A 27,854-nucleotide genomic window follows, 5' to 3' on the forward strand; every position below is an offset into this window, starting at 1 on the left:
ACATTTTTAGACATATTTATGTTTATTTTAAACACTGACTTGTGGTGTTCTAAGAATCATCTTAATTAATTTTATTTAATTATACAACTTCTCTAGTAAAGGAGCATATAATGTAGCATGTAATGTAATGTAGCATTGAATAAGGAAATACAGTTTAAACGAAAATGACATTTAAAAAAAATGAAAGTAGGGAAATTAAAGTAATTAGTCACCTTGACAACAAGGTGATGCAGGTTATACTAAGGTATCAGCAGGTACGGTGGGGTTTTTAATATCATTTCACTTAACTAGTGAGATTATTTTTGCCTCCAGTGCAGCTTTGGCTTAAAGTGGCTTAAAGAGTATGAGTCTTATTTCAGTAATGTGTTTTTCTTCTCATAGTGAGCTCACTGTGATCAAGTTAGGACTGCACGTGATGTCCATGGATGTCCAAATGTGTTTGTCTCCCTCTGCTGCATAGATTTTGTTATTACAGCCTTTAAAGACCTATCACTGGAAGTCTGTACATGTTGTGTCAAAATAACTCATATCTGCTTAATATTAGAGGATGTGAACACGATATATAATGCTGCATCCTAATTTAGTCTTCAGCATGTGCTGTTATTTCCATTTGTATTCCTGTTTGCACCTTTTTTTTTTTTCTAAGTTGACGGGTGTGATCATCCCATTTGCATGACATAGCTGCTGTTCCTCTTTTTAAAAACCGCTCAGCACTCATTGTGAGTCCAAAGTTAAACTTCTCAGAGCGATGTAAGTGAAGTCGGCTGCAGATGGCAGTTAGCTGAGCTGAGCGCTGCAGCGATAGCAGCAGATGGTGGAGTGCTGGGCTGATGGATGCACTGTCTGAAGCCCAAGACAAGAAACCTGCTGCTCCCCCTCAATCTGAGAAGCTTAGGCTGGAGATGAGAACCTGCACCTTGCAAACATCCAGACAACACACACACAAAACCTCAAGTAATCGATATCATGGAACAGATTAACGCTACATTTGCTCTTTTAAAGACTAATAATGTATAATATGTTCTCAGATGTGAGATGTTACTGCTTTTCTGTTCTGGCATACCTGGTATAAACATACTGCACACACATGCTGATTACCTTCTATGTAAATGTAGTTGTAGGTGATCTCATGTACACACCTCAGCCGATGCATAAACACCTTTTAGTAACACACCATGCAGTTTAACAACTCCACAAACTTCGCATTCGCCTTCTTGAGCGTCAGATTTGTTGCAGGCTTGTTGGATCACACTGCACCGGCAGAAAAACTCAGCCCTGCTCTTTATAACAACTCTGATTAATTAGTGTGATATAAACACTTGAACAAACTGACAAGTGAACTGTGTCGGAAGCTTGTTTGGTTTCGGTTGTCATTTGGCTCGTGAATCATCTTTGTTAATTTTATTTGCTTCCAAATTTACACAAGGGAATCCCGTAGCTCCAAAATTGATTGAGCCGTGTTTTTCTTTGACACCAACAGACTTGCCGTTTTGTCAACCGCTCTCTGCTCCCCTCTGCTAGATGTGCCATGACTTGATATATTGGGTCTTTTAGCCCCTGCTTTGGCTCAAATCCAAGGCCCATTTGTACAGATGGGGTTTTACGTGGGCCATTTTACCAAAGCACCCTCCCCATAAAGCCAAAGTGTCTCATCACTTCATAATTGTGTGATTATGGCCAATTGCTGTGGTTGGGGTGACAGATTCTATTTGAGTCCAACAGATGCTTTTATCATATTTTAGATCCCCATTTGACCTTAATCAACCGTTACATGTATGAATAAAACAGGCAGATAATATTTCACTCCGGAGGTGGCTCAGGTGTCTGAGAGGATCCCTCTGATGGTGGGGAAACAGTGGCTGTGAAGGGAAGATGAAACAGGAACGAGTAGTGGGGGGAAAAAACCTGATCACTAGTGCTGGTGAAAGAATGATTCAAGTGCTGAGCCAGCTCGTAGAAATACATGAGGCAGATAGATGGTGCCACCGAGTGGGAATTAGATGACATTACAGCTGCTAAACGTGGACTGAAAAGTGTAGCAAGTCATTCTTATATATTTTTTCCCAGACTTACTTACTTTCTGTCCTGTAATATTCAAACATACAGATGAGTGAGACATTACGTGCAAAAGTGAGGATACAAAGCACCTGTTTGAGTTAGTTTACATGAGATCATACATTGTCTTGGACAGCTGACACCCAGTGACCACCACTACTACACTGTGCTTGTGTCCCAGTTGCATACTGAGGATTAAGTCGAGACTCAGTATGTTCACTCTGGAAAAGAGGTGTACTCCAAACACTCAGTAGCCATACAGTGTTAAATCTTCTTTTAATGTCCCACCTATAGAGATTTTCAGTTATCCAGGTCACTGTTACCCTAAGGTGCTGTTCAGTGGCAGCTGGACTCACACAAAGTTCTTCTTTCTTAGCTGGCTTGTTATAAATAGCAATTCCTTCTAATACTAGATTTAATCAAGTAGAAACCAGAGATTGACACGGACAAGGGGATAAATTATGACCTCTTTGGCTTTCGACAAACTACACATCATCCTGAGCTGCGGCGTTGCTCTCAGTCATCTGACACCCGGCTCCCAGCCTCCGTTAACGATCATTTGCTCTGCATCTGTTGTAAGTTTTTTCGTTAACATGAAGCTCAGGTAGCATAAACGGTGCAGCTGCCAGATGGAAATTTCTGCTGCAGCGTTCATTCACACAGCTCCCAAAGTGAGCGCAAAGAGTTACGCTAACTTTTTCTTTTTTATGTGTAGCGGTCAGACAGCACACGTTGCTCCAGCTCATTACACTGTGAGATGCACAGGCCTATTGGTGCAAAGAGCTACTACATCAGAATACAGGAAAGCTACTGACAGTTAAACTGCATTGATGCTGTATATACTCTAATCCAGTAAATTATTAATGGTATTGAGTTGATTAATCATTGACATCTCTGGTGTGAACCTTGCAGCCTCACGGTGGAGTCAAGAAATGCTGAAGTGAAATGATGCTCAGTGTGTATACAGTGGTGCTAAGGCAGCTGTCCATATGTCAGTGACTTCAGACGTTACACCTCTCACAGGAGTCCTTCTGCAGACTAATAGAAATCTTAAAAAGGTCTGTCAACAACTGGGATATTTAGTAATATGTTTATTATGATAAAACCGGATAGGCTGTTGTTTCTCTGTGTTTCTCAATGTTGAGACCAAACCTACACCCTTGCATAAAATATATATACGCATAAACGTTCACCTTGTGTCCTGTAACTTGCTCAAACCTCGTCCTGCATATTACATACAACATATTTCTGTACGCTGCAGTTTGAACATTAGCACCTGTTTTAACCATGACTCTCATTGCTCAGTCTGAACCATGAAAGAAAGCCAAAGTCAGATTTAATTGGGTTTCCATTGAGGCCTCGGGCTAATAAACAGCCCATAATTCAGACAGCGATGCACGGCACATTCGCCTTACTCAAAGGAAGCGTGTTCGGGCTGCATTGTGCTCATTTTTGAAGTGACACAGCAGTGACACAAATAACAGTGTTGTCTGGATTTTCTCTCTCTCTCTCTCTTTTTCTGTGACAAAACAATCCCATCGCCCATTGTTTGTAGAAGCTCAAAGGATTAAACAAAGTCAACAGTGATGGAGAGGCACTGATCTTGTGGAGTATTTACATTTGTGTTCTTTGCTTCTCCTCTATCCCCCTGAAGGTGTGTGTCTATATTTTTCCTCATGCACGCTTCGGGTTCAGAGTTTGTCTTTGCTCTGGTTAGGTAAATGGCAACCATGGCGACAGACAGGTGCTCTCCATCTTGTAAACCCGGAGGGGGTTCGGTGTAAGACAAATGGATGTGGGAGTGGAAGCCCCGCCCTTTTCCACCTGGCTCATCTCACACAGTCACGGTGATGTCGTGTCGTGGGATATGCGGCCCTACCGTGAGTCCCGGTCCACCCCGAGCACACAGAAACTCATCACTCACCACAAAACCGCGCTGAGACACAGAGGCTGAAGTAGACAAGTTTATTAATGATAATAATGAGGATGATGACGATGATGATAATATTAATAATTAGTCATAATTATAATAACGTTAATGTCATAATAAATAGAACTCTTCATCTGAAGCACGTAAAGAGAAGCATACAGAAAGAGAAAAAACAAAACACAAAGTTCAGAGTACAGAGCCAGAGGAGGGGGCTGGGACTTCTAGAGACATTTTTTTTAACCTTTCAATATATCCATTTAATTTTTTAACATTTTTAAACTTTATTTAACTGGAACATTTACAAAAAGGAGAAAGAGATAGATTTTAAAAAATCCCTATAAATAAAATTTGTCATTATTAGAACAAAATACAAGATCTCGGGGAGTCAGAGGATGTTTTCTCTTTTTTTTTTTTTTCTATTTCCCCTGAAAGGACAGCTGGGGGAGGAGGGAAGGGTTTATGTACAGAACACCGGGAATACAAAAGGGGCCAGTCGACTCGCATACTAGAAGGATAGGGAGAGGGAGTCGGGATGGTGGGAGGAGGGTGTTGTATGGGGGGTGGTATGTCGGGATTTGGGGAGGGAGGCGGTGGGACTCTCAGAGGGGACGTCCTGCTAGTGTCACAGCTCAAGCAGTTGTGCTCAGGAAGATCAAGACCAGTTCTGTATACTGAAGGCATCTGAAGGAAGGAGGGGAGGGTCACTTTAACCCCGCCCCCCGCTCCATCCCACTGCTGAGGTGAAGGCTGGAGTTTCACGAAAACAGTTTTTTTTTTTTTTTAAAGGCAGAACTCCTCTGGATGCAGAAATACACTCTCTGGTTAAGTTCAGAATGTGTGCACTCAGCGAGCAGAGACAAAACAAGCACGATTCAAGTTAAAAACAACAACAACAACAAAAATAAACACGAATAATTTTCTTAATCCGTACCCAACAACTGATAACAGAATGGCTACTAATGTGGAAGACCAGCCAGACTACCTACTTAGATAAGATAGCTTCATATTTCAGTAATTGATCTTTTTTTTTTTACACATTAATAATTGATCAAAAGAGTGTGAGATGTAAAACGAGTTGGTCATTACAATGAGCCCAGACAGTTTTTTAATCCGTATGCAACTACAGAACAAATACAGTATCAAAGCCTCATGGGAGCTGTAGTTGGTGAATGCTAACAAAATACTTTATTCTGCCCATTTAGGAGAAAATGCAGAATTGCAAAGTAGAGCAGAGCTTATTCTGCTCAGGGCCCAAAACGAGTGTCCAAATATTAACCACTGCAGCTTTAATGTGCAAATACTGTAAACAAATACTGACGAGGAAGTGATGTATATGTACAGTAGTGATGTAGTAGTCTACTTCAACATCCTAACTTGTTTACCACTAACACGACTAATTCAACTAGTAATTATTATTAATAATAGGAGCATTGAGAAACGATGACTGGTTTGAATACACAGCTGTAAATGCTGTTACTATGCGTGTGCCTCATAGTTAATAGTAACCATCGGTTGCCAAATCTTTGGGAGTCAGCGGTTGGGACTTACAGTTTAAAGATATTTGCACAAAGTTAAAAAGTAGCAGCCTTATATTTTCCTTGCATGACTGTCCCATAGAAATGCTACATACATCTGAAATAGACTACAACAAACAGAAGTTTAGTGTATCACTGGTCTGATCTTGCTTGTTTTTTGTTGCAAAATGCATAGTTCGTCAGCGGACAAAATCAGATCACGTGAACAAACTGTAAAGTTAGTAAGCCAAAAATAAAACCGGTATTTTTTTTGTAAAACTAATTAACTGGACCATCGAGTCGATTCTGCCTCCAGAGAAGCTCAGTCTCCCAGGAAGTTCCTGTCCAACAAAAACTCCAACCTGCTCCTGAGTCGCTCCTGACCCACCACAACTTTATAGCGCTGTAAATAGGCCAGATGAATCATGTGATTCTCAGAAACAAACATACAGGTATGAAAATGCTAAGCCTGCATATGATCGCTGCATGGGAGAACAGATGACTGACTTTACCCCAATTAGACTTCACAACAGTTAATTGCCATGATATAGATACTCTTTGTAATATATGAGAAGCTGTCTACAGATGAACAGAGGTCGTGTGGGTAGGAGCCCTGATTCAGAACAAGTTTTTTTTTAACCTGAAATAAGATGAAGTTAAGAAGTAAGAAGTGTGAGGTGAGATTTACTGTACAGCATATTAACAGTACACACTGCAGTTTTGTACAGGAAGTCAGAATCTTTACCTAGTGTAACCCTTATGGAACAATTCACACAAAACCACTACTAAGTAAGTAGTGTACCCTGAACTCTCAAACTAAGTTGTGCTTCACCTGAACCTGCTAGCCTCTGATACTAAAGTTTCTCCTCAGGGCCAGCGGGTTTTTTCCAATATGCAATAAAACCGCCCGCCCACCAGGGTCAGCATGAGAACAGTGTTTTTCATAAACCGAGGCTGCTGCAGGAAGCTGTGAGCCGGGCTTCATCAGCGGGGCTCGTTATATTAGCAGAAGTGCGGGCTCCTCCTCAGCAGCGATGAGCAAATGAAATCTGGGTCACGTCAATACACATCCGGGCTTCGCCGTCATCCCGGAGCCCCGCTGTCTCCTGATCAAAGAGCACTGAGACTGTGTGTTCAAATCATACTTTGGTTCAAGTAAGAAGAGGAAAAAAAAAAAAAATCAATATTCATCAACTTTTTATCTGACATCCACAACACCTTGCGCTAATTAGCAAGTCTGAGCAGCTCCAATGAAGGGCCGAAATGACTGCAGATGTTTTGTTTTTTTTGTTTTTGCTTTTGTTTTTTATGTGTTTTTTTTTCCCCCATTAGTATCTGTTGGGTAAAAAAAGATGTTCTGCTGTGAATGGGGTACAAAAAAAAAAAAAGTTTTGCATTGTGGTTGTAATTCTGCTTGTGTTGTAAATCTGTGATTCGCTGCTTCGTTTTTGTGTGTTTGCTCTGTGTAGCAATGGGAGGTGGGGGGGTTTGGGGAAAGATCAGTTCACACTATCACCATCACACTTTCAATCATATAACACATGGTCACATGTTACAGTAAATATCAGGGACATATTTAGTTGGAGGGAGGTTCTGATATCTATGTTTGGGGGCCAAGAGGCTTTCCTGCCCACCCCCTCTACTCCCTGACATCACCACAGCCCATATAATAGATATGTATATATATTTATATACAGAAAAAGAATACATACTTATTGGACACCCTAGACATTAAAGTACATTCAAAGAACTGAACCAACATTCTTGTTTAAACACGTTTACAGCGACTTTCCTGATTTAACGAATTAAGGTTTCGCGTCCACCAAATGAAAACATTTTTTCCTCTTTAAGAGTTTTCAGTGCTGCAACAAAACCAAACAAAAACAAAAACACACAAATAAATATTCTCAGAATACACTGACAAAAAATTGACATATTTCAGCCCTCGTTCCTTGTTACCATTGTATGGGCACTACTGTATTTCTATAATGTTTTATCTAGCAACATAGTCTGTATGCCTCAGGCTTGTGTTTTGGTTATGCACCTGCTGATGTAGTACAATGGGATTATTTGATTATAATTTAATTTGTTACATGGACGTTGATGGGTTATTCTCGTCAGGTGGAAACGTGCATCCTTGGTAGTTGTACGCACCTTATTACCGCATTGGTCTTATAGTTCGTCCGTCGGTGCAGAGTGACACAAAGGCTTGGGCTCGGAGTCTGGCAGGTGAGTAAAGTCGGCGACTTCTGCGCCATTTTCTCAAACTAGTCCTCAGTCATTGACCTCTGCTGGGGCGTGGAGAGGGGCAGACCGGGGAGGCTTGGCTTTAAACAGTCTCACCGTCCTGCCGTGGCTCACCCCCCCCAACTCCCCAACGCTGTAAACCAGTAATGCTGCCCATTGGGGAGGGCGGGGATGCCCAATGGTGCTGCCAGGAGGAAGTGACATCACGACAGTATCCACAGGGGACGCTGCTAACAGTAGGCGCTGCCGGCCAGTGACACCGCAACAATAAGGAAGGAGCGAATATCACCGGCCCGAAAAAAGAAGGAAGTAAGGAAGTAGATCGGGGAGGTTGGAAGGAAGAAGGTGGAGCAGTGAGACCAGGAGGCTGACCTTTGACTCCACCCACAGGAAGTACAGCATAGAAAGTGCTTCTGTCTGGATGCCGAGCTCTCCCTGCCACCTTTCTGTTTTTGTTTTTGTTTACCTCGGCGACAGAGCAGTGTGCCATAGAGAGAGGAGGGGGGAGGCTCCTCCCTCCTCCTTCCTGCATACCACAGACTCAGCATCAAGGGCCAACTGTTCATCTCCCTTACCAAAAAACATAAAAACTGATTTGTACATATATACTGCTTTATACACACTTTTTTTTTTTACCATTGTAAATCACAAAAGTATAGAAAAATAAAATGTTTTATAATAATGGGACACTTTTCATTCTCTTTCTGTCTTTTTCTACCCGGCAAAAAGGTGGTCCCTGGTGGAAACTGGCTCGCTCCGTTTGTCAAGTTTGTGGCTGGTTTGACACCGCTGCCGTGGCGCCACTTGGTACGCCTCCCGTCTTCCCTTGCCAGCCTCAGTAGAGGGACTCCTTCTCGTTGTCTTCTTCTTGTGTTATTTTCTTAAAGCTAGTTCTCCTCTCTTCATTGTTTTCATCTGTGATGTCCATCAATACTGAGTACAGCTCTTCCTTTTCTATTTACTGGAAACAGGGGAGAAAAGTGGGGAGACTGGTAAATATGCAGAATGTCATGCTTCTGATAGGCATAGATAATAAGAGGTGCTACGAAAAGTAAGTGCGGAGCAGCTCAGGGCAAGTTTATTTCTTTCTAGTATATGAGTAAGGATCTTGTCACAGAAAGTATAGGCTAGAAAATAGTTCTTTGAAAAGAAAAACAAGTAAACTGAAAGGATAATGTATGGAATAAACAGCGTGTGTTTTCTTTAAACTGCCTCCACCCTATTCCCCCATCTTTGCAATGTACACTGTAACAAGGAGGAAAGGTTCCCAATGTTGGGTTAAGACACATTGACAGAGTCAAAACAACTGAAAAGACAACACAACAGCAATGTTCGACTGCAGAAAGTTTGAGAGCAGAGAGACAACAGGCAGAGTCCTTACGCCTGCCGAAACGAGTGCTACTGCTCTCCCCCGTAAAAAAGATCAGAGTGCTCTATAATCATACAAGTGGAGATTGGCAGTTTGGCAGTGCAAAGTAAAAAGTCTCAGTGTAATGGAGTTGGATGGAAGCAGGAGAGGAGGGCGGGGTGTGTGGGTGTTGGGGGCATGTCCCAGGACCCTCATCATGACATGCTTGCTAATTTGGAGTGATCTTCAGCAGCTCTGTGCAGCTACTGACACAAAAAAAGAAAGAAATGAAAGAAGACAAGACTTTAATATTGAAATGGCTTTGTAGTGCATTACTCCGCCCCCCCCCCCCCCCCCCCCCCCCCCCCAACCTCCAGTCCACACAGACAAACAGTAAAACAAATGGCGTGCTCAAATAGCGCTCACCCCGCCTCCCTTAGTATCTGCTGTAACTAGTCTCATGCAGGAACTGGCCCGAGCTTCACCACCTCCTCTATCTCATATACCTCAGATTTACTGAGTGCTCACTAGGGACCTGTCATACAAAAATATCCATATACAGTCTCATAGCTCAGGAGGGAGGGAGCACAATAGCACAGGAGCTACATATAGTCCTCACTGACAGGCAGCCTAGAACTGAAAAGGCTGCAAACACAAATATATTAATCACCCACAGACGTGCAGGATTCAGGAGAGGTTTAGTTCAGGTGCTTTTTTTAGGCATAGTTTGTTAAAACAAGTCTATCTTTAGCAAATAAAACTTGAGCCCATTAAAGACTCACCCAGATTACAAAAAAGTTGTATTATTGCGCCATGCTGATAGTTTTTGGTGTTAAGATATGTGCAATAGCGGTTGCCAGCAGCCGTCAACTCAATTTTATTCATGCTGAATGTGATTTCTACCAGCTGACTTACAACAACATGCACAATTGCACTAAGCTCGTCCATGCTTCTCTGCTTTTTCTGTGGCCATGTTTCCGTCACAGATTTTCATGAATGTAGGTTGCTAGATATCAAGCCATGTAGGAAGGTGTTGACCTTAACTATAAAAAATGTTTTTATTTGTCGAAGGAGAAAATGTTTTTTGTTCATTTGTTCGTTGTAAATTAGGTCACTTTGTGATTTTCCACTATCTGCATAGGCAGACACCACTAGAGCTTAGTTTGTTGTAACAGAAACAAATCACACACATTGAGAGAGAGAGAGAGAGAGAGAGAGAGAGAGAGAGAGAGAGAGAGAGAGAGAGAGAGAGAGAGAGAGAAATAAAAATCCAAGTGCAGACTTTGATAGAAAACCCTGAAACTGACAACAGCAACATCCATGTGTGAAGGCAGGCGTAATGTTCTTATATCTTGCTTTATTCTGACACTCAAAACAATCAGATTACTTGTATGTCACATATTGACAACAAAAATAATTCATGAATAAAGAAAGAAAAACGTCATAATAGTATTTTTTTTTTTTACCTATGAAATGAATCCAAAAGAAAACTACTTTACACCTTTCAGACAATATATTCTCATTATAGAAATTACATAGAATTCAAGAACAAGTTGAGCTGAATTGAAAATACACAGATAACCCCACTTCATATAGGAATACATATAAAACAGTTACTCAGAGAATTGCGATATAGTGTGTGTGTATATACATTTAAATGTATTTACAAGTACTGTAACTTTTTTGCTTGGTTCTTTTTTGTACAAATCTTTTTGGTGGATTAATAAATGCACCTGCCAGCTTATCGGGGCTTAGTGAATACTTGTAGTAAATATAAATGATGGATAAAGTACTTTCTGTTGTCATTTAAAAGCATTTCAGTACTACTATTAATACGAACATAAGTAACAACAAATGTTTGGACCGAATAGAGGTCCGGTTGCATATTAAGCTGGTTATGGAGTACAACAAAAGCAAACAAAACCCAAAATATCAATAAATAAAGAAGTATTCACACGTAAAGTACGTTTGACTGACCTACTGTAAGCATAAGAAAACGGCTCAGACCTCTACAATACTGACTTAATACTGACCAGAGCTATTTACATGTTATGTCTTTAACATTTAAGCCTTGATAAGCTGACACCGAAACAGTTAAACAAGCTCATTGTAACTTTTTCTGTAAACTGTAGACAAACCCGTGCAGACTGGTAGGAAATGACTTAACTCTCAACTGGTCTCTGTAATAACATGACAGGAGAAAAAAGTGTCATAGTGATGTCAGGAAAAGTAACGTAAGCTAATATGTTCGGCGTTATCGCATCTAAAAAAAAAGAACATATCCACCTTTTTCAACACCAGGAAGCACAATAGATCTTGCATGTGTGTTATTTTTGGGAGAGGAAAAAAAAAACAACTTGGTTTAGGAGATTATTAAGGTAGTAATGGAAATGATTAAAGGCTACTGGCCATAGGTTTGTCTTACTGGTCGGCTTATTCGATCCCGTTATGGTCATTGCATGTGCTGATGTTTCAATAAACAAGAAATTCCACTAGAACAATAAGAACTACAGAGCTGCTAGTAATCAAAGACCAACATCTAACTTTGTCCATGTTGTTTTATTCCAAACTAACAAACTCAGCACAGGGATTTTTAGTTTTGGAGAATTATTCTTTTTTTCCCACTTTGAATTATTTATGATTTTTTTTTTAGGTTAATTTGACATGCCTTATAAATATGATTTATTCCTAATTTAAATTTATGAGCACGATTGGTGCTTAATATTAGTCTTCTATTAACCGATATTACAATTAGTCATACAAATTAGTTGATGCGTGATTGATGGATGACCAGTGATTAACTGACTGTACTGTACATTTTCTGTCGACTGACTACTCAGTTAATTCACACTGTACTTCAGTCCTGTGGTAAATTCTGCTGTCAAGTAGGAGATTATAAGTTGTGGTGATGGACTACAGTATATTTTATTTTATTAAATTGTATTTATTTGGTGTTTCAGTTCCTTTATTTACTGTACGTGGTAAATATGGCCATTTTTTTGTATCTGTGTATAAATCCATCTGACAGGCTCATTTGACATTTTATTTATGTGTATGACAATAATCATGTACGGAGACCAAATGGATCTAACTCCTAAAAGTACAAATCATTCTTGATTACCTGAGGTGAGGAAAAGCTGATTGAAGTGTCTATAGTCATATTTCATTGCCACTGATCGTGTATATTAGAGGTCAGAGTTGTGATATTGTGATGTTATTACAGGGACTTGAAGTGAAGTCATGTAAAACTGTTAGCGTACCTCAAACTACAGTATGTTAGCAAACGCCATTCACTTCCCCTTTCTCTCCGTCCTGCTTCAGACGCACAAACGCACACATTCTTATGCATATATACAATATACAACAAAAGTGAGCACACTCCTGGTCAGCATCACTGTAATGTAAAAAGAAGAAGGAAGATAATTCATAGAAAATACATCCTCTAACCGAGTAACAGTCTTTCTGGTTCAGACAGTGCCTTACTATGTAGATGTGTCCGACACAATCCAGGCCAACACTGACAAAGCTTCTTTATGGTTTTTAGTTTTGTTGATGCCATTAGCTTTAACTGGAGCTGTTGTAGTGGTCACAGGCAACCTGACTAGTTGCATTTGTTGAGCTTATACTCTGGGGCATGCAGTTTGTTTTTAGTAATACATAATATCAAATACCCTACACTACACAACCCAACAATAATATACAGTAATTATTGTGTAGGTATTACTATTTGCATAATTCACCGTTATAGTGATATTGCACCGGCGTGTACTCAGTTGTGTTGTTTACTGTGTGTGTGTGTATATATATATATATATATATATATATATATATATATATATATATATATATATATATATATATATATCACAAAGGCACACTCATTCAGTTCAGAAATCACAAAAAGAAAATCTATTTTCTCTCTATATTCCACTCTAGCCTACTAATAGTGATCATAAGTGAACACCCACACATGTTCTCTGCTGCAGAGTTTATACCACAAACTCCCACAAATGCACAAACCAGTTCTCCTGTTTGAAAATGGAAAAAAATAATGTTCAAAAGTTGTCTCGACTCATATAAAAACCCCTAACGGTGCGTACATACTAGCATATAAAAGGAAGAACAATGTTTTTTTTTTTTTTTACCCACGTAAAGATTTTCATTGACTCATCAGATAATGGATTCATTTTCTTTTTTCTTTTTTTTTTTTCTCGTTTATATACAACATTACTCATGGATATTCATTTTAACATCTTGACTAAACATAACTAGCTTTATATGATACTTTTATAAATATGTTACATCTCAGAAAGTACTGAAAAAAAAAGCAAAGTGCAACAAACTCTTTTGAGACCACAAACACTTTAAATGAAATATTATTGGCAATAGCTTTGAGTTGTGTTTCCGTAGCTGCAATGAAACCTTGACAGCTCGAGTTCGCTACACAGAGATTTTCTTTTCAATCCACCTCACGTAGCACAAAGTTGTAATAGAAGATACTGTATGTCGGCTAAGAGGCGAGCACAACTGCACTCTACACACATTAACATTGTGTCTCCAAACTCCTGGGTGCTTTTATATAACATCTCTCTGTACTTTTGTGTGTATATAGTGTAAAATGTGTTATACAGTATATGTCTACATATATATATAATACAGTAGCTTTAATAAAGAACAACAGTACAGTCTTAATTTATCATTCTCTCTCGGGGTCTCTGCTTAAAGAATAGAAATCAGCTCTTGTAGAAAGCGTGCTGCAAAGAGGAGTAACCTGCTGGTTGTGTTTTTGAAATGAAACTATCCTGACTGCTGAGAACTGAGTAGCACTGTATTCTAGTTTGTGAGTTTCAGTTAGCTTATCCTGAGGTAAAACGTTTTGTGCAATGCTTAAAAAAGAGACCATTGACTTGTAGCAGAACAACCTTCTGTCACATTAGTGCTGTGTCGTTACTGTGTGTATGAGTTGATGTGGGAAATGTTACAGTACACCTTGGTTACAGTTTATCTGGCATGGTGTGTTAGTTGAAGATATTCAACCACTGCAAAATTCAGTTCATATGCAACTATCTTGCATCTGGGGGGAAATATACGCTGCCTGACCAGAGAAATAGAAACCCATATGGAGCGATACACAGTGTAGTGCAACACTTCAACTGATATTAATAGTTCTTTCAGTTTCATCTACAAAATGTCAGAAAATAGTGCAAAAATGTCTATCGCTATTTCCCAGAGCTTGTTTTATCCAAAGAAAAAAAAAAAAAGAAAGATTCAATGTGTAGTGATGCAAACCAGTCAAAAGCAGAAATCTCTTCTTTTCAAAAGGCTGGAACGAGCAACTTTGGGTATCCTTAATGTGTGACTTAAATAATCAGCTGATCATTTCCCAATACATAATAAACCATAACTAAAAAAAATGGATTGTAGAGTAGACACACAACTACACACACTGTAATAAGCAGAATCTTACGATCAGCAATGCATGTGGTGGCAACTTCTTTTGAATGGATCCTATTTTTCTACATTTCTGAATAGCAATTTAAAGGGGCACTGCGACAATTTTAGACGTTGAAGTTCAGTTTACTTGTCCCCAGCCTATAAAAACACAACCTCTGAAAGAGTCTTATAAAGTCTGAAAACATGACGCGGACCGTGTTGCTGAGGGTTATCCTGGTTTGTGTGTAGAGCCTACAAATGATCAGAAAGCCCTGTTGCAAACCGGGCAAGTAGAGTAGAAAATATGTTTACCAAGTGAGGTCTAATGAAACGTAAGTACCCGTTAAAGTCATTTTAGGCAGCTAAAAGCATGTGGATCATTTGCTCTGTGTTTACTTGCGACTGGTCCTCTGAAGTATTAAAAATATCATCGCCGAATACAAGCATGCAAACCTAAGCTGACACTCCTACGCTCATTCCCCACATTTACTTTTGGCTGCACAGATATGGAACGAGCCCCCAAAACACAGCCGCCAATGCAGAACAGTTGCATATGAACGTACAGTTATTTGCAGGAGACTGGCCTGGAGTGTGAGCATTGTGAGTCCAAGACAGAAATCTGACATTCATGAACCCTTTTGTTACTCTGCATGCTGTCATACAACATATTACAGCTTGTAAGGCTCAACTGCAAGTGCACAACAGTAGGACACTCCAATGTTTAAAGGAAAACAAAAGCAATCAGAGCAGTGCTGTCTTTGAACTAAGAATTACCAAGGCATGTTCGTCAGTATGTAAATAAGAGATTGTTTATTCCTGCATGGAATATAAATGAAAAATAGAGGTTTTTATTTAACTGATGAGCAGTGATGGCGTCAACCTGATCAGACCTGGTATACTTCCTATTTGTTATGTACATATATCATAATAATGCCCCGGTATATTCTTAATCGGATGACAGCAGCTGCATACACACACCTCTGAGCATGCATCATGCGTGCTGCAGTAGGTTCACATTGGTTATGGTGACACAGCACCCATATACAGCAATCAAGATAATGCACGTGTGCATAAAAGTTTCCAAAGGAAAACCAAAAGCACAAAAATGAATACAAAACAAGAGCAGACCAATGATGACATCAAAAAGGTTGTTGTAGAAATATCGGCTTGAGAGGGTATCAGGGGAAGGGCTCAGCATGGGGACCTGGAAGCTTTTATTTTGATTTAGCTCTCCACCAAGGACTGGGTGTTCGCTTGTTTTGTGTTTGTCTTTTTTTTTTTTCTCTTTTTAAGATTGTTTTTTTTTGTTTGTTTGTTTGTTTGTTTGTTTGTTGGGGTACTGTCTCTGTCTTTTCTCGCTTTTTCTTTCTTTTAGTAGGGAGTGAAGCGACTGTACCCTCCTCTGTATAGGCTAGCCTGCAACATCAAAGATGAAAAAGTACCAATCAGTATTCAGGTGACAGCTTTACTCGATTTCTCTTTCTCCTCAAATTTCCTTCCTTGTTCCATGCAAGTTAGGCATATGGATTTTAATACAGATAAAAGCCAATAGTTGATCGTTGATCGCCTCGTGCTTTTTTTACTTGAGGAAAATCCATTCCTTTTTCAGACTGTAACAATATCAGAGATTGAACCAAAGCAGAATAAGTTCAGAGACGTTTAATCACAGCTCCTTTTCAAGTCTAGTAGGGGTGTCTGCACCTTTCTGGAGGGGCAAACTACCATAGGATATTAGCCCTTAGATTTAGCACCATGCTCAAGATATCTAGGGCAGAGACACATAAAGCATGTAAGTGGGGCCTGAGCATGCACACCTGCATATGCACACGCACTTAACACACACGCACACACACACACACACACACACACACACACACGTACACTGTTCTTCCTCTCATCTTTTGGTGGCTCTGCTGCAATTAGGAATCCAGTCAAACTCCAAAGGCTACTGAATGTCTTCAAAGGCTAATTTTGCCTAATTCTGGGGAGCCCTCGTGCTCGTACAAAACTTTCATCCATACGAGATGCTTCTGTATGCTGGAAATGAGTAAAGAGAATTTCCAACCTCAACCTCAGAGGAACTAATTATTGTATAGCTTTTAAATGCAAAAATGACTCCTCTCTGCTGGAGAACCATTAATCAAATATGATTAAGAATTAGGAACCAAACTGGTCTCCTCTCCTCAGCTCACAAGTTTATTAGATGTTGGCCTCTGCACAGCACATCTCCCAGTAGCTTCGCCATTTGTTTCACCACCACTGAGCACACACACACACACACGCACGCACGCACACACATACACACTCTCTCGAGTCTGGTTTAGCTCCCTGAGCTCCCAACACACACAGCATTAGCTCTGATATTTTTAGGGGCCAAATCCTGTCCTCTACTTTCATCAAGAGGACGATTAAAGTGTCAGGGAAATGGAAGGAAATTTGGAGGAAAAAGAAGAAAGAATAAAATACATTCAAGCACATTTTTTAATTAGGTAAATGAAGAGGAAAAAGTAATGTTTTAATTAATGAAAGCTTTTAGCTAGCAGCTGCACCGGGGAACTGGACTTTTTTTTTTTTTTTTATGTTGTTGAAAAATCGCATGCATGCCGGAATGGTAAATCTGAGTCATTTCTCAAGCAGAGAGCACGCCTCCGATCAAGCTTATGGGCTGGAGGGGAGGGCGAGACAACTCCCTCCCTCCGTCTTGCTCTCTCTTTTATGTCCCACGGCACACTGCTGCATGCGTTTGATGGTCCTTAATCTCTAGGTTTGGTCTGTGAGCCCGGCCCCATCCCCTCATCATCCTAAAAACAAAACCAAAGAGAAGCTCTCTCTGTTTCCAAAAATAGGCTTTTATTTATCATCACTTTTTCATCTTTGATGTTACAGTAGCTGCAAAAGCTAGCTAAAAACAGACATTAACAATTCTACTTCATCCCTTCAAGTTTGGTTTGGCTGAATGGAGAAAAAAAAAATAAAAAATTAATAAATCAAGATGATCCAACTCACTCTGCGGCGAGTTGAGTGATGCAGAATGAAACGGAAAACTTGGAAATGTAGTAGTTATGTAAGATGCAAAGTAAAACATAAAATAAAGAGATAAATAGAAATAAGTGCAGTGATCACTCATTTTCATTTCACGAGGAACTTGCATCCAATCAATACTGCGTGAGGTGAGCTTGCATGGCATAACACAAGTTTGTTGCATTGAATGTCTTGAGACAATTTCCACATGCCAGGGATTTCACAGTACTACTCAGCTCCACTAGGGTGCGCCAGATCGCATGACAAAAACTGAATCAATTAATGAATAGGTACAGAAATAAAAACCAGTGACCACTGCAGTCTCTGGTCTTTATTTTGAAGTTGTGAGCCGTGTGTGTGTGTGTGTGCCAGCTCATGTCATGATGTTTCAGACACTGTACAGACAAAAAAAAAACAAAAAACGAGCAACGTTCTCAAACACTTACCATAGTCCCCACACTGTATGTGGCGGCAGGGCCAATTGTGTGGTGGTAGGGGTCTGCTGTTGCATAGACTCTGCCATAGCTGGACAACGGGAGGCACAGAGAACACTGTCATTGATCTATCATTGACGAGCAGAGCAGAACATTTATGCATGCTTGTTTAATGCTCAACCCCTCAAGTCAACTCTTTCAAGTCTCTAACACAATCAATTATTTCCCTCCTCAGCCTCCTGGGCTTCCTACATTATACAAGGTGGTTCAAAAAGGGGAGTTCAAAGGTTGGTGAAATATACTTGTCTTTTCATTGTCATCTTGATTAGGCGAATGGAATAGGTAATGAGCACAGAGAGAGAGGGAGACAGAAAGGAAAAAAAGACGCAGAGTAGGAGACACAGTTGGTGCTGGAGGGCTTGGTCTCTCACCCTGTTCTTGTTTACCCAGGCTGCACACTGGGCTCACGCCCCTGTCTTTTCATTGTTGCTGGTTTGGAACTAATCCTTCCAATTTCCTTCTGAGACAGGACAAGATGTGTCTGCCTTATTTATTTATTTATTCGACTTCACATATTCCTCTATTTACTTTGCCCTTTTTTTTTTTTTCCCCCAATGCTCGCTTGCAAATGAGGGTCTGCACAGAGCAGATAAGGCACACCCAGCCAAGGACTGAGGGCACCAAATCAACCAGGAATAAAAAAAAAAAAAAAAAAAAGTGGAGAGAGGAAGAAATTCTCCTAAAGGAGACAACAAGACATACAGCGTTCATGACTTCCGTGTGAGCTATATTAATTTATATAAGATCTAAATACGGCTCGGCCCATTTGAGTCCGGCAGCACCCAAGGTCAGTGAGCAGCATGTGAAATCACAAAGGCTGTCTAGGCTCCTTGGGGAAGAAGCCAGTGCCATAAGATGGTCAAGGGACGTCTCTGTGGTCCTCTTATCTTCGGTGAGCACCGAACCCCACAGGCACTCTGAGGTTAATATATCTACGAAATGACTCTCGCCAGAGTGGCACTGCTGACGACCAGCAGGTCAAACCAACCTGTGCAATGTCACTGAGCTGATTGGAAGCCGGCAAGTCTCCACAATGTGACTGACTCGTCACAAGGCCTGTTTGATGCATCAGACTCACTGGCCTGAACTCTGTATAGTTACTTAAAGGGCTTTGGTAATGCTGCCTGTGAGCACCGTAGGCTTTTGAGATGATAAATGTTTCATATGTTACAGGAGTTTCCACATGCCTTCCACCTTCCTGGTTACCACCCTTTATGACTGTCTGACAGCTCCACGGTAAAGTCTGATAAGATATTGCTGAGACAATACAGACAAACCCCTATTGATCCAATGGGCACCGCTTATTCAAAAGGAAACAAATAGGCAAAGCAAAACAAACAACTTGGGAGTGAATTACATTAAATCTCAGGGAAAAGTATAGGCAAGAGAAACAGGAATTAAATCACTTCAACAGGAAAAAAAAAAAAAAAAAAAAGAGCTGCTGTCCAATTTCTGCTCTTGCCAAGCACGGCTGCTCATAATTCGAGCTGCGGCGAGGCCTGATAAATCTTACATTATCGATATGATCTTCAGGCTCTCAGGCAGGGTGTACGTTATCACAAGTGACATGCTCAATCCTTCCCAGATTAGATTCCCAAACCAGCCCACATCCCAGCTGACAACTGCTTTCAGGGGTCTGAAATGAATCGGCAATGCCTCTTCAAATGGAGCACACCTGAACCAGAGTGACATCACTCAGAAGTGATAGAGTTCCTGCCGGTCCATCACTCCCCCCCTCTCTGCCTACGTACCTCCTTTCCACAGACCTGAGGCCATTCATAAATACAGCAGTGATATACCCACTCTCCCCATCACAAGCAGAGAGTCACGACATATATCACTGCTTTTCTCATTGAGTCCAACAAGGTCTTTTTTTGTGTCTTCTTTAGCTCCAAGCTAAAAAGAATATGGCGGTTTGCCTAATAGATAAGATAACTTGAATGAAAGAAAGGCCACAAAAACCCAAAATAACCTACCCAGGATATTCTACGCTGCTAGTGAAGCAGTTTCCCATTCATCACACATGTTCTCTATCTTTCTGGCCAGGAGGTGTCTTCTTTTTTGTTAGAGAAAGACTAACAATATATAGACAGTATTCACCTTTTACTTCTCCTACACTGTGTTGTCTACTCTGTTCACTGTATGCTGTGTGATGAAATGCTTCCCTTATACAATTTTCACTTCCTGACATCTTGCAGGATCAACCCGGTGCTTTAAATCATACTTCACGGTACAAAAAAATCGAACACGGTATAGACGTGGCTACTACTTTACTCTGAATTCAGCATGTTCTGTCGGCATTACATAGTGTATGTGTGTGTGTGTGTGTGTGTGCCTCCTGCTAATGGGAGAAAAATACAATGTCTGCCGGCCCTATGTTGATTATCTCCATGTATACTTGAACTTTTGTGCAAGACTCTCACCTGTCACTGTAAGCAGCGGTGGTGGTGGGCTGGGCAAATCTGTATGCTGCATAGCCACCCTGTAAAAATACCACAGTGTTAATCAAACATTAAGCACAACCTGCATAGAGAAAGGTTAAATCTCAGGGACACAAACAAACAACAGTACACCCATAGAACTTTAAATTGTCTTAATAGTTAAATGTCACTGCACTGGATTTTTGGTCATCAGCACGCATTCCTCAGCTGCATGTACCCTTTCAGACACAAGAGGGTGCTGTTTAATATATCGTATGTTGGTCTTTGGCCACAACCGGGGAATGAATGATGTTCAGAGACGCAGCATATTTGGGGGTAGCAAGCCACTGTCATACTAGAGGCTCATCCCAGTAGCATGAAAAGCATATTAGAGGCCACGTGAGCCAACTCCCCAAATTCAGCCCATTTTTAGATAGAGGAGGCTCTGCTGCTACATTATTGAAGAGCCCCTTTTTTTTCCTTTACACGACCCCCCTGGCTCACAAATGAAGTAAGAAGGCAGAAGACGGTCGGACCGTTGGGGAGTCAGGACCGCTGTATTCATTTGCCAGAGTGGGGAAGGAATTAAAGACCTCATTGTGGAGTGCTGCTATTACTCTCTTTGAAAAATGAAGCTGTTCTCCCCTGTTTTTCTATTAGTACCAGTGGAGTGTGTGCCCATCTGCGTCCATACGGTGGATAGGTGGCTTTTAATAATGCATGTTTTCATTCATTTTTAAACTCCAGGGGGACGTCCAATGGAAAGCAGCGCATAAGGGCAACAGTGTGATGCTCATGGCCATGGCTGCACATGAAATCAGGTCAGGGGCCACAATGTTTGAATCCCATTCCTCCAGCCCCCCTTCAAGATTTTCCACAGGGACAGGAAGTCACAGTACTTCAGGCAGATGACTTCCTGTGGGATGGCCATGCCTTGGGACTGTACTGATTACAGCAACAGCCTGAACAAACACGGACCAATAAATCACTCGAACACATTGTCAAATCTTGCACACAACAGTGGAGCACATTTGTTATTTTGTCATATGGAGTGTGTGTTTCTACACGGAGGTGCATGCATATGTATTAGCACATGGAATGCATGCATTGTATATTTATACAGTATGCGTATGCATCCACTTTTCCGCTTGCTAATGTATTTTCAGGTAATCTATTTCCAAAACGAAGCTTTGACATATCAGCTGTCTGGTTTTGACAGCAAGCCAGTGTCCACTGATTGATTGTGGAGGACACTGAGGGCTAAGGGACAGCTTCTTCTTGGTCACTCGGGATCTTCACACACACTCAGCCAGTCTGAAGCAGTGCAGTGGTCAGTGCCAAAACTAATGGCAGTAAAGCACGAGGGGTTGGCCTGACGGGTTGAGTTATGGAGCAACCTGGCCAGGCCTTGGTCAAGGGACATGAGTGTGCAGGACTTAGCTGGAGGTGGCTGGACGAATGTGAGAGAGAAACATTATCACTCAGAGCACAGCCCAGGTCTTGTCTATAGTGGCGGTTGTCGCTACAATAAAAGCCAGTGAAATATGGTCCTATCATGTGAGCTGGTGTTTAAGTCATACATCACTGGGGTTCAGCATTTTGTTCCCAGACTCTGGTCGTCGTCAGGGCGAAAGTGAGAGGCAACTGTCATTGCTGCTGTGCCCACTGTCATCGCGCTATCTCGTCAGGCGGCAGCAGAATCAAAGGGACAAATTACATCCCTCCGCAAACGTTTGGACTTATGTCAAAGTGGGGCAGCGTGGTAATTTCAACATTATCTCCACAGCGTCCATGCTTTTCTCTGTCAAGGGCGACGTGCGCCAGGGCCAGCACTGATGTGACCCTGCCTGCATGGACAGCTCCAGAGGGATGGCTAATCCCTTTATCTGCTGCCGCTCCTCTTATCTCCCACATGGTGATGGCTGGGAGGAACTGGCTCCACTCAGACCTGCACAGACCCCCTGGGGCAGGCAGGGATCTCCCAGCCAAACCCTCTGAGTGTACACATGTACAAAAACAGGGGAGGGGAGAAGAGAAGTAGCAAGAAAGTGGGGAGGGCTGCAGAAGACAAGCCACCTTAAAAGCCCAGACAACTCTGAAACAAGAAATGACCTAACTTGACATGGGACATTGAGTCCGGGTCTGCCTCTTTGCCAAAGTCTGAGATCATAGGAAGAGAGAGAGAGAAGGGGGGAGCTGAGGGGGTTTTAAATTTTGTTGTCGAGTTTCTTGGCACGGCAAACAGAGGCCTAATCGACGCCGGCTTGGCAGCAAGGCTGGGAGAACGCTGGGGGCTGAGGAGATCACGTTTTTGTCTCCAGTGCTGGTGCTTTTTGTCTGCTATATTTCTGTGTCATCCAAGCAAGCAAGAAGAAAAGCCAACTGTACTCACATAGATCTCTGCACCATAGAAGCCATCTTGGTACACCACCCTGTGAAATTAGAAACAGGAAAGGAGGGTTAGTTGATTTGGTGTACATGTTGCCTTACTGGATCTCACTTGATGTTCTTCCTGTTTCAGTGGTTTGTAGGTCTGTGGGGTCAGCCCTTAGAAACTTTAGTGTTCGGTACCACAAATAATAAAATGACACATTAACTAAATAAAGTGAAACTGTTTCACACCCCTGTCCAATTTTCTGCTCTGGTAAAATTGTTTGTCTTTCCAGTTGCTGCAGTGTTGTCAGGAGTGCTGATGTTGGTGGGGAGAGGAGGACAAAAGAAGGCAGCAAAGGAGCTCTGTCACATGACCCCACTATATAAATCAAGCAGCTGCCATCAGAGGCAAAAGGCCCCAGAGTGGGAGGGAGGGGACATGAGTTTTCCATTTCTGGCTTCAGCAGTGAGTCTCTCTGCAGTAAGAAAGAATTCTGATTTAATCACAGATAGACACCTATACTGGGCCCTCAGCTGGCCTCAGTCGGACCTCTCCCACAGCCACACGGACCACAGCTGATAAAAGATGAGTGTGAGGCAGGACTGTACAAAGCCAGGAGATCACCATGGGCCCTGGTCACAGTCCACTAAGATCTACCTAGTACTATGCTATCTCAGCTGTCTGCAGCGCTCCTCAGCTCAACCTGTGGCTTTGTTAGTTGCTCCTTTGTCAACAGACACTGTACAGATATGAGGATGGGCAGACTGGGGGCACGTACATGCCTAGATACTAGAACAATTTTACTTACTTTAGTATTATAATTCAGTTTCCAATAATTTGAAAAAGTAGCCAGACAGAAATTTAAATAGAAATGCAAATACATTATGTACATGTGCACACAAACACGTTCTGCACAGGAGAGTCTGGAACTATCTAAAGCGCTCATTGCGGTCTTGTAGATTCGATACTCACGCTCCGTAGGCTGGGATTGGGGGGGGTGGTGGAGCTGTGCGGAATGTGTTGTACACAGCCCTCCCCCGACCTCGCAAGTGTGCACCTCTATAGGCCACCGTAGCGCCTGTGGCAGGGTAGGGAAACCCTGTTACTATGGAAGAAAACACACAAGAAAAGAGAAAATGACTTTAAGAGAACATCCTCGACTTGGCGTTGCTTACCTTATGACAGAATACATTAGAGAGAGACGTGTGGCACTGCTTTCCCTATGACAGAATGCATTATGCGGAAGACAAGGAAACAATAGATTTAATCTTTTCTAGGTGCGCCTCATCGAGCACTCTCCCCTTTCCCAGCTCGCTGCTTTGTGCCGTACTCAGCAAGGATCCACATTTGCTGTACGCATCCTTTCCTGATGCCTGGTGAGGGGCAGCCTTGAAGCATAGGCAGGTAATGGATGCAGTGCCACTAGTTTCGCACCACAGCTTTTGCATAGTTCAGACACAATGGGCTAGCAGTGAGCATAACAGTAGGAGGGTGGACGAGGGAGAGGTAGAGGGCATTTCTAGGTGTTGGGTAGAGATAAATGGGAGGTGAAGGTTGCTGAACAACCCGACTAGATGTTCAGAACTTCCCCAGGGGGAAATGGAGCAGATGGGCTGGACAGCCAAGGCCCAAACCTCAGGTTGACCCCATCTCAAAACCCATCTGGGACATCTTTAGCCAATCACACTGCCACAAATGTCCTCTGCTGATTGCTACCAGCAAATCAGAAAGGGCAGGTTGTCATGAAAGGCTTCAGGGTGAGTTGCAAGAGTTGGTGATGGTGCGACAAAACATCCTCTGTCAAAGATTAGAGTACAGGCTATGTGATCCCCTCACTAACCTTCAATCAGTCCAGTGGCTGTCTGATTACAAGCTGTGGAGGTGCATACAAACACACCCATCTCAAGACATGATTAAGTTAGACTCCTCTCTTCCAGTCTTCGAAATTCCCTCACATACCCCGGTTTTTCATCCCCTCTGCCAACACCTAGTTCATCACAACACAGACATCTCTATTATTCTTGATCCCTGGCAATGCCTTATTCGTCTTTATTCATTTCCATAGCGCATTTTGGGCAAATATATCACAGAACACTTTCGTTTCACCCATCAGAGAGCACTCTGTGACAGGGAGCTGTGGAGCTCCTGTCTAATTTTGTTGGTGGGGTGACACTGTCTCGGTAGGGGTCAGTAGAACAGGTTAATAGCATGTAACCAATGTGTTTCAGATGAACCAACTGAGGTAGAGGAGATGGCAGACAGTCCCTCGCAATAGCAGATAAACTAGCGTGCAATGATGATCCATGGTAGCTCATATATAATCAGTGGTCTATAGGTCTCTGCCTGGGAAGTAGCGGCTCAGCATAACTGTGCCGTGTGCAGCGTTAACCCTGCAGGTGGACAAGACCAGTGAGCGCCCTAATGAACGATGCACACCCAAGTCCCGCTGCTTCAATAAAGCTGACAGGGAGACAGATTAGTGGTGCTTTTAAAAACACAGAGAGCTAGGTGTAATGTCTTCTGCCATTAACATCACGCCCCATTAGTGGGTTCACACACACATATTCAAACTCTGCATCTCATTTGGCCAGGTAACGCCCATAAGCCCTCTTCCCCCCCAAACACACTCACCGAGGTGCAGGGCACTTTGTTTGCTGCCAACATACCAATGGACTGCCTGGACTCGCAGGGTGCCCTCTTTCCCCCAAGTGATTTATAATGCTGACCTTGACATTTAAATTAGTCTCTTTTTTGGTGCAGTGGACATCTGAGTGCACTTGCTAAAGGGCAAAAACAATCCCCTTTGATAGTTTCTAAGGTGTGTTTTTTCTCCTGGTTCTTAACAAATCGCTGATATTTCTGGGTTCCAGAAAGTCCAATTGCTTCTTTCTTTCTTTTTTGGAACTTTGTATGCAATATGCATGCAGTGATGTATGTGAATGTAAACTCATAATGAGTTGGCGATAGGCTACACTGCTTCAAAAATAACCTATAAATCAAAGGCTCTGTCACACCTTGGTAAGCCTGTGAAAAGCAACAACAGCCAACGTGTATGAGAGCACAAACCTGGTCTAGCTACCAAAGTCAAACACCTTTTCCGAGAGGGGGGCTGGAGAAAATATGAGTTATGCTCCGGAGGGCGGTGGGGTCATGCTGCACCTCATATGTCATATGTGTCAACTTGAGAGAAGCTCAATACCTGCAGAGCCAGTTGGACCTGAGGTAATCCAGCTCTGTGCCAATGATGGGGTCATAACCAGCTCCCATAAAGAAAGATCTGATTTTCCACAAGGTTGATCTCTCTAATACTTCCTGCTCAAATACATCGGGCAATGAGCACTTAATCCATGCACTGGGGACCAAAAACAGCTTAATCTAATCAAGAGTCTGGAGCTTAATTATCCCCCTAACGTACACTCCAACAATGAGATGATCTGTCTACATATATTAAGATGGCAATTAGCCTTTCTTTTCTGTCATTTACACAGCTGGTAGCTTTTCACAAGTCCTCAAGAAAACTCCACCTTAGGCAGCAGAAAATATGAAGTGGTGAATGAAAAGCTTATCCTCGTTCTCCTAAGGAATTAGCAGCAGTGGAGAGTCTCTATGTTGGCCTGAGAGGACAGACTATAAAAGGTGGCCGCTGTCCATGGTGCTGAAAACATCCAATACAAGGCATAGAAGGAGAAAACCTTGCTAACTTTTGAAAGATAAGCAAAACGATGCAATTTCACACATATCTGCTGGTGAATGTTCTGTCTTACTTTAATAAATAGATAAAATCTCCACATATTGTTTGATGTAATATAATGAGAAAATTAATATATGCATGCATACAGATAAGTAAACACAATCTCTCTTTACACATGTCACCCACTCACTCTATATATAAAGTATGAGCACATGCCGCCGTGCAAGTGAAATCAGGTTGTGGCTGTATTACATATAATTAAACCTAAATGGATGACAGATTCTGGGATGTGTTCTAAAAACGTTTCCGTGTAAACTAGATCAGTGTACGTTGAAACAGCTTATACTGTAGGTGAGAACAGATACTGGCTGTCACATACCATATGTGCTGCTATGTTTTGCTGCCGTTCCCCTCATTTGACTGGGAACTCTATCATTTCGCTCCTCTTTCCACAAATCCCCCACCCCGGCCTCGTTCTAGCAGAACCCTGGGGAGGTTTGAGTGTTAGGTGTTAACACAGGACACAGACCCGGGGTTGGCACTGCTAGCCTCTTCCCTGCCATACCAACTACTCCCCGCTCGCCTTCTTCTATCAGTAGGAGGAGCCAATCTACCCTGGAAGAGGTTAAGAGTGGGGAGCCGGCGTGAGGCTCTCATCCGTCATTCTCCTGAATGGGTTTTGAGGACAATAAACCTGTAGCGCCAGGACGAATGGAGACGAAGTGTGCTGTCACTGAGCCAGGATTTATGGCTCCCAATTTCACTGATCTCCCGCACAGAAATGAGGACTGATAAACAGTGATTAATCGCTTTTATATCCCATATTACTCCCACCAAAAGTATATTAACTGTAGCTATGATGATTTTGGAATATATCCTGAATCCTGCAAACCTGATTGTTGTTTTCTTTTTTTTCCTTTTTAAGTAGAGGAAGAAAATCCTAATCAAAGGATGGTCAGTGTTGTTGTTGTTGTTGTTGTTGTTGTTGTTTTGAGAGCTTGAACAGCCTTTTGCCACTCATTAGGGCAGTTTGGTTTCAAAATTGTATCTCTTATTTATGTTACTCATCTTCCCAGCTGGCAAGCATATGTTGTCGTTTAGGCTTGGCAAACTCCAGCGCCATGTCAAGACGACTTGAAAAATTAGCAGCCAATAAATCACCCAGCCCCTCCTGCTTCCTCTGCCTGGAGTGGTGGACCACACTCCCTCTGATTTATGAGATGATTTGGAAAGTGTGTGTGTGCATGAGTGTGTGAGTGTAAAATGGAGAAAGTGCGCATGAAGGAGGCGACATGTATTAGTGTCTGTGTTCTCTCAGGTTATCTAT

The 27,854-nt window shown here is 42.0% G+C and overlaps 1 protein-coding gene across 2 annotated transcripts in view; it reads right to left on the reverse strand.

The window, feature by feature from the left end:
- Positions 1–15,843: 15,843 nt before the first annotated feature.
- The window catches only part of LOC113158366 (RNA binding protein fox-1 homolog 3-like), a 327,372-nt gene continuing 315,361 nt past the window's right edge, over positions 15,844–27,854 (reverse strand). For both annotated transcript variants that reach the window (XM_026354255.1, XM_026354263.1), the window contains 5 exons: positions 23,809–23,941; positions 22,855–22,894; positions 20,466–20,524; positions 17,995–18,073; positions 15,844–15,943 (listed from right to left, as the gene is read on the reverse strand). In XM_026354255.1, the coding sequence (XP_026210040.1) occupies positions 15,899–15,943; positions 17,995–18,073; positions 20,466–20,524; positions 22,855–22,894; positions 23,809–23,941 (356 nt within the window). In that variant the 3' untranslated portion in view covers positions 15,844–15,898. The remainder of the gene's footprint in view (positions 15,944–17,994; positions 18,074–20,465; positions 20,525–22,854; positions 22,895–23,808; positions 23,942–27,854) is intronic.

This window comes from Anabas testudineus, chromosome 8, assembly GCF_900324465.2.
Source record: "Anabas testudineus chromosome 8, fAnaTes1.2, whole genome shotgun sequence".
NCBI classification, from domain to species: Eukaryota; Metazoa; Chordata; class Actinopteri; order Anabantiformes; family Anabantidae; genus Anabas; species Anabas testudineus.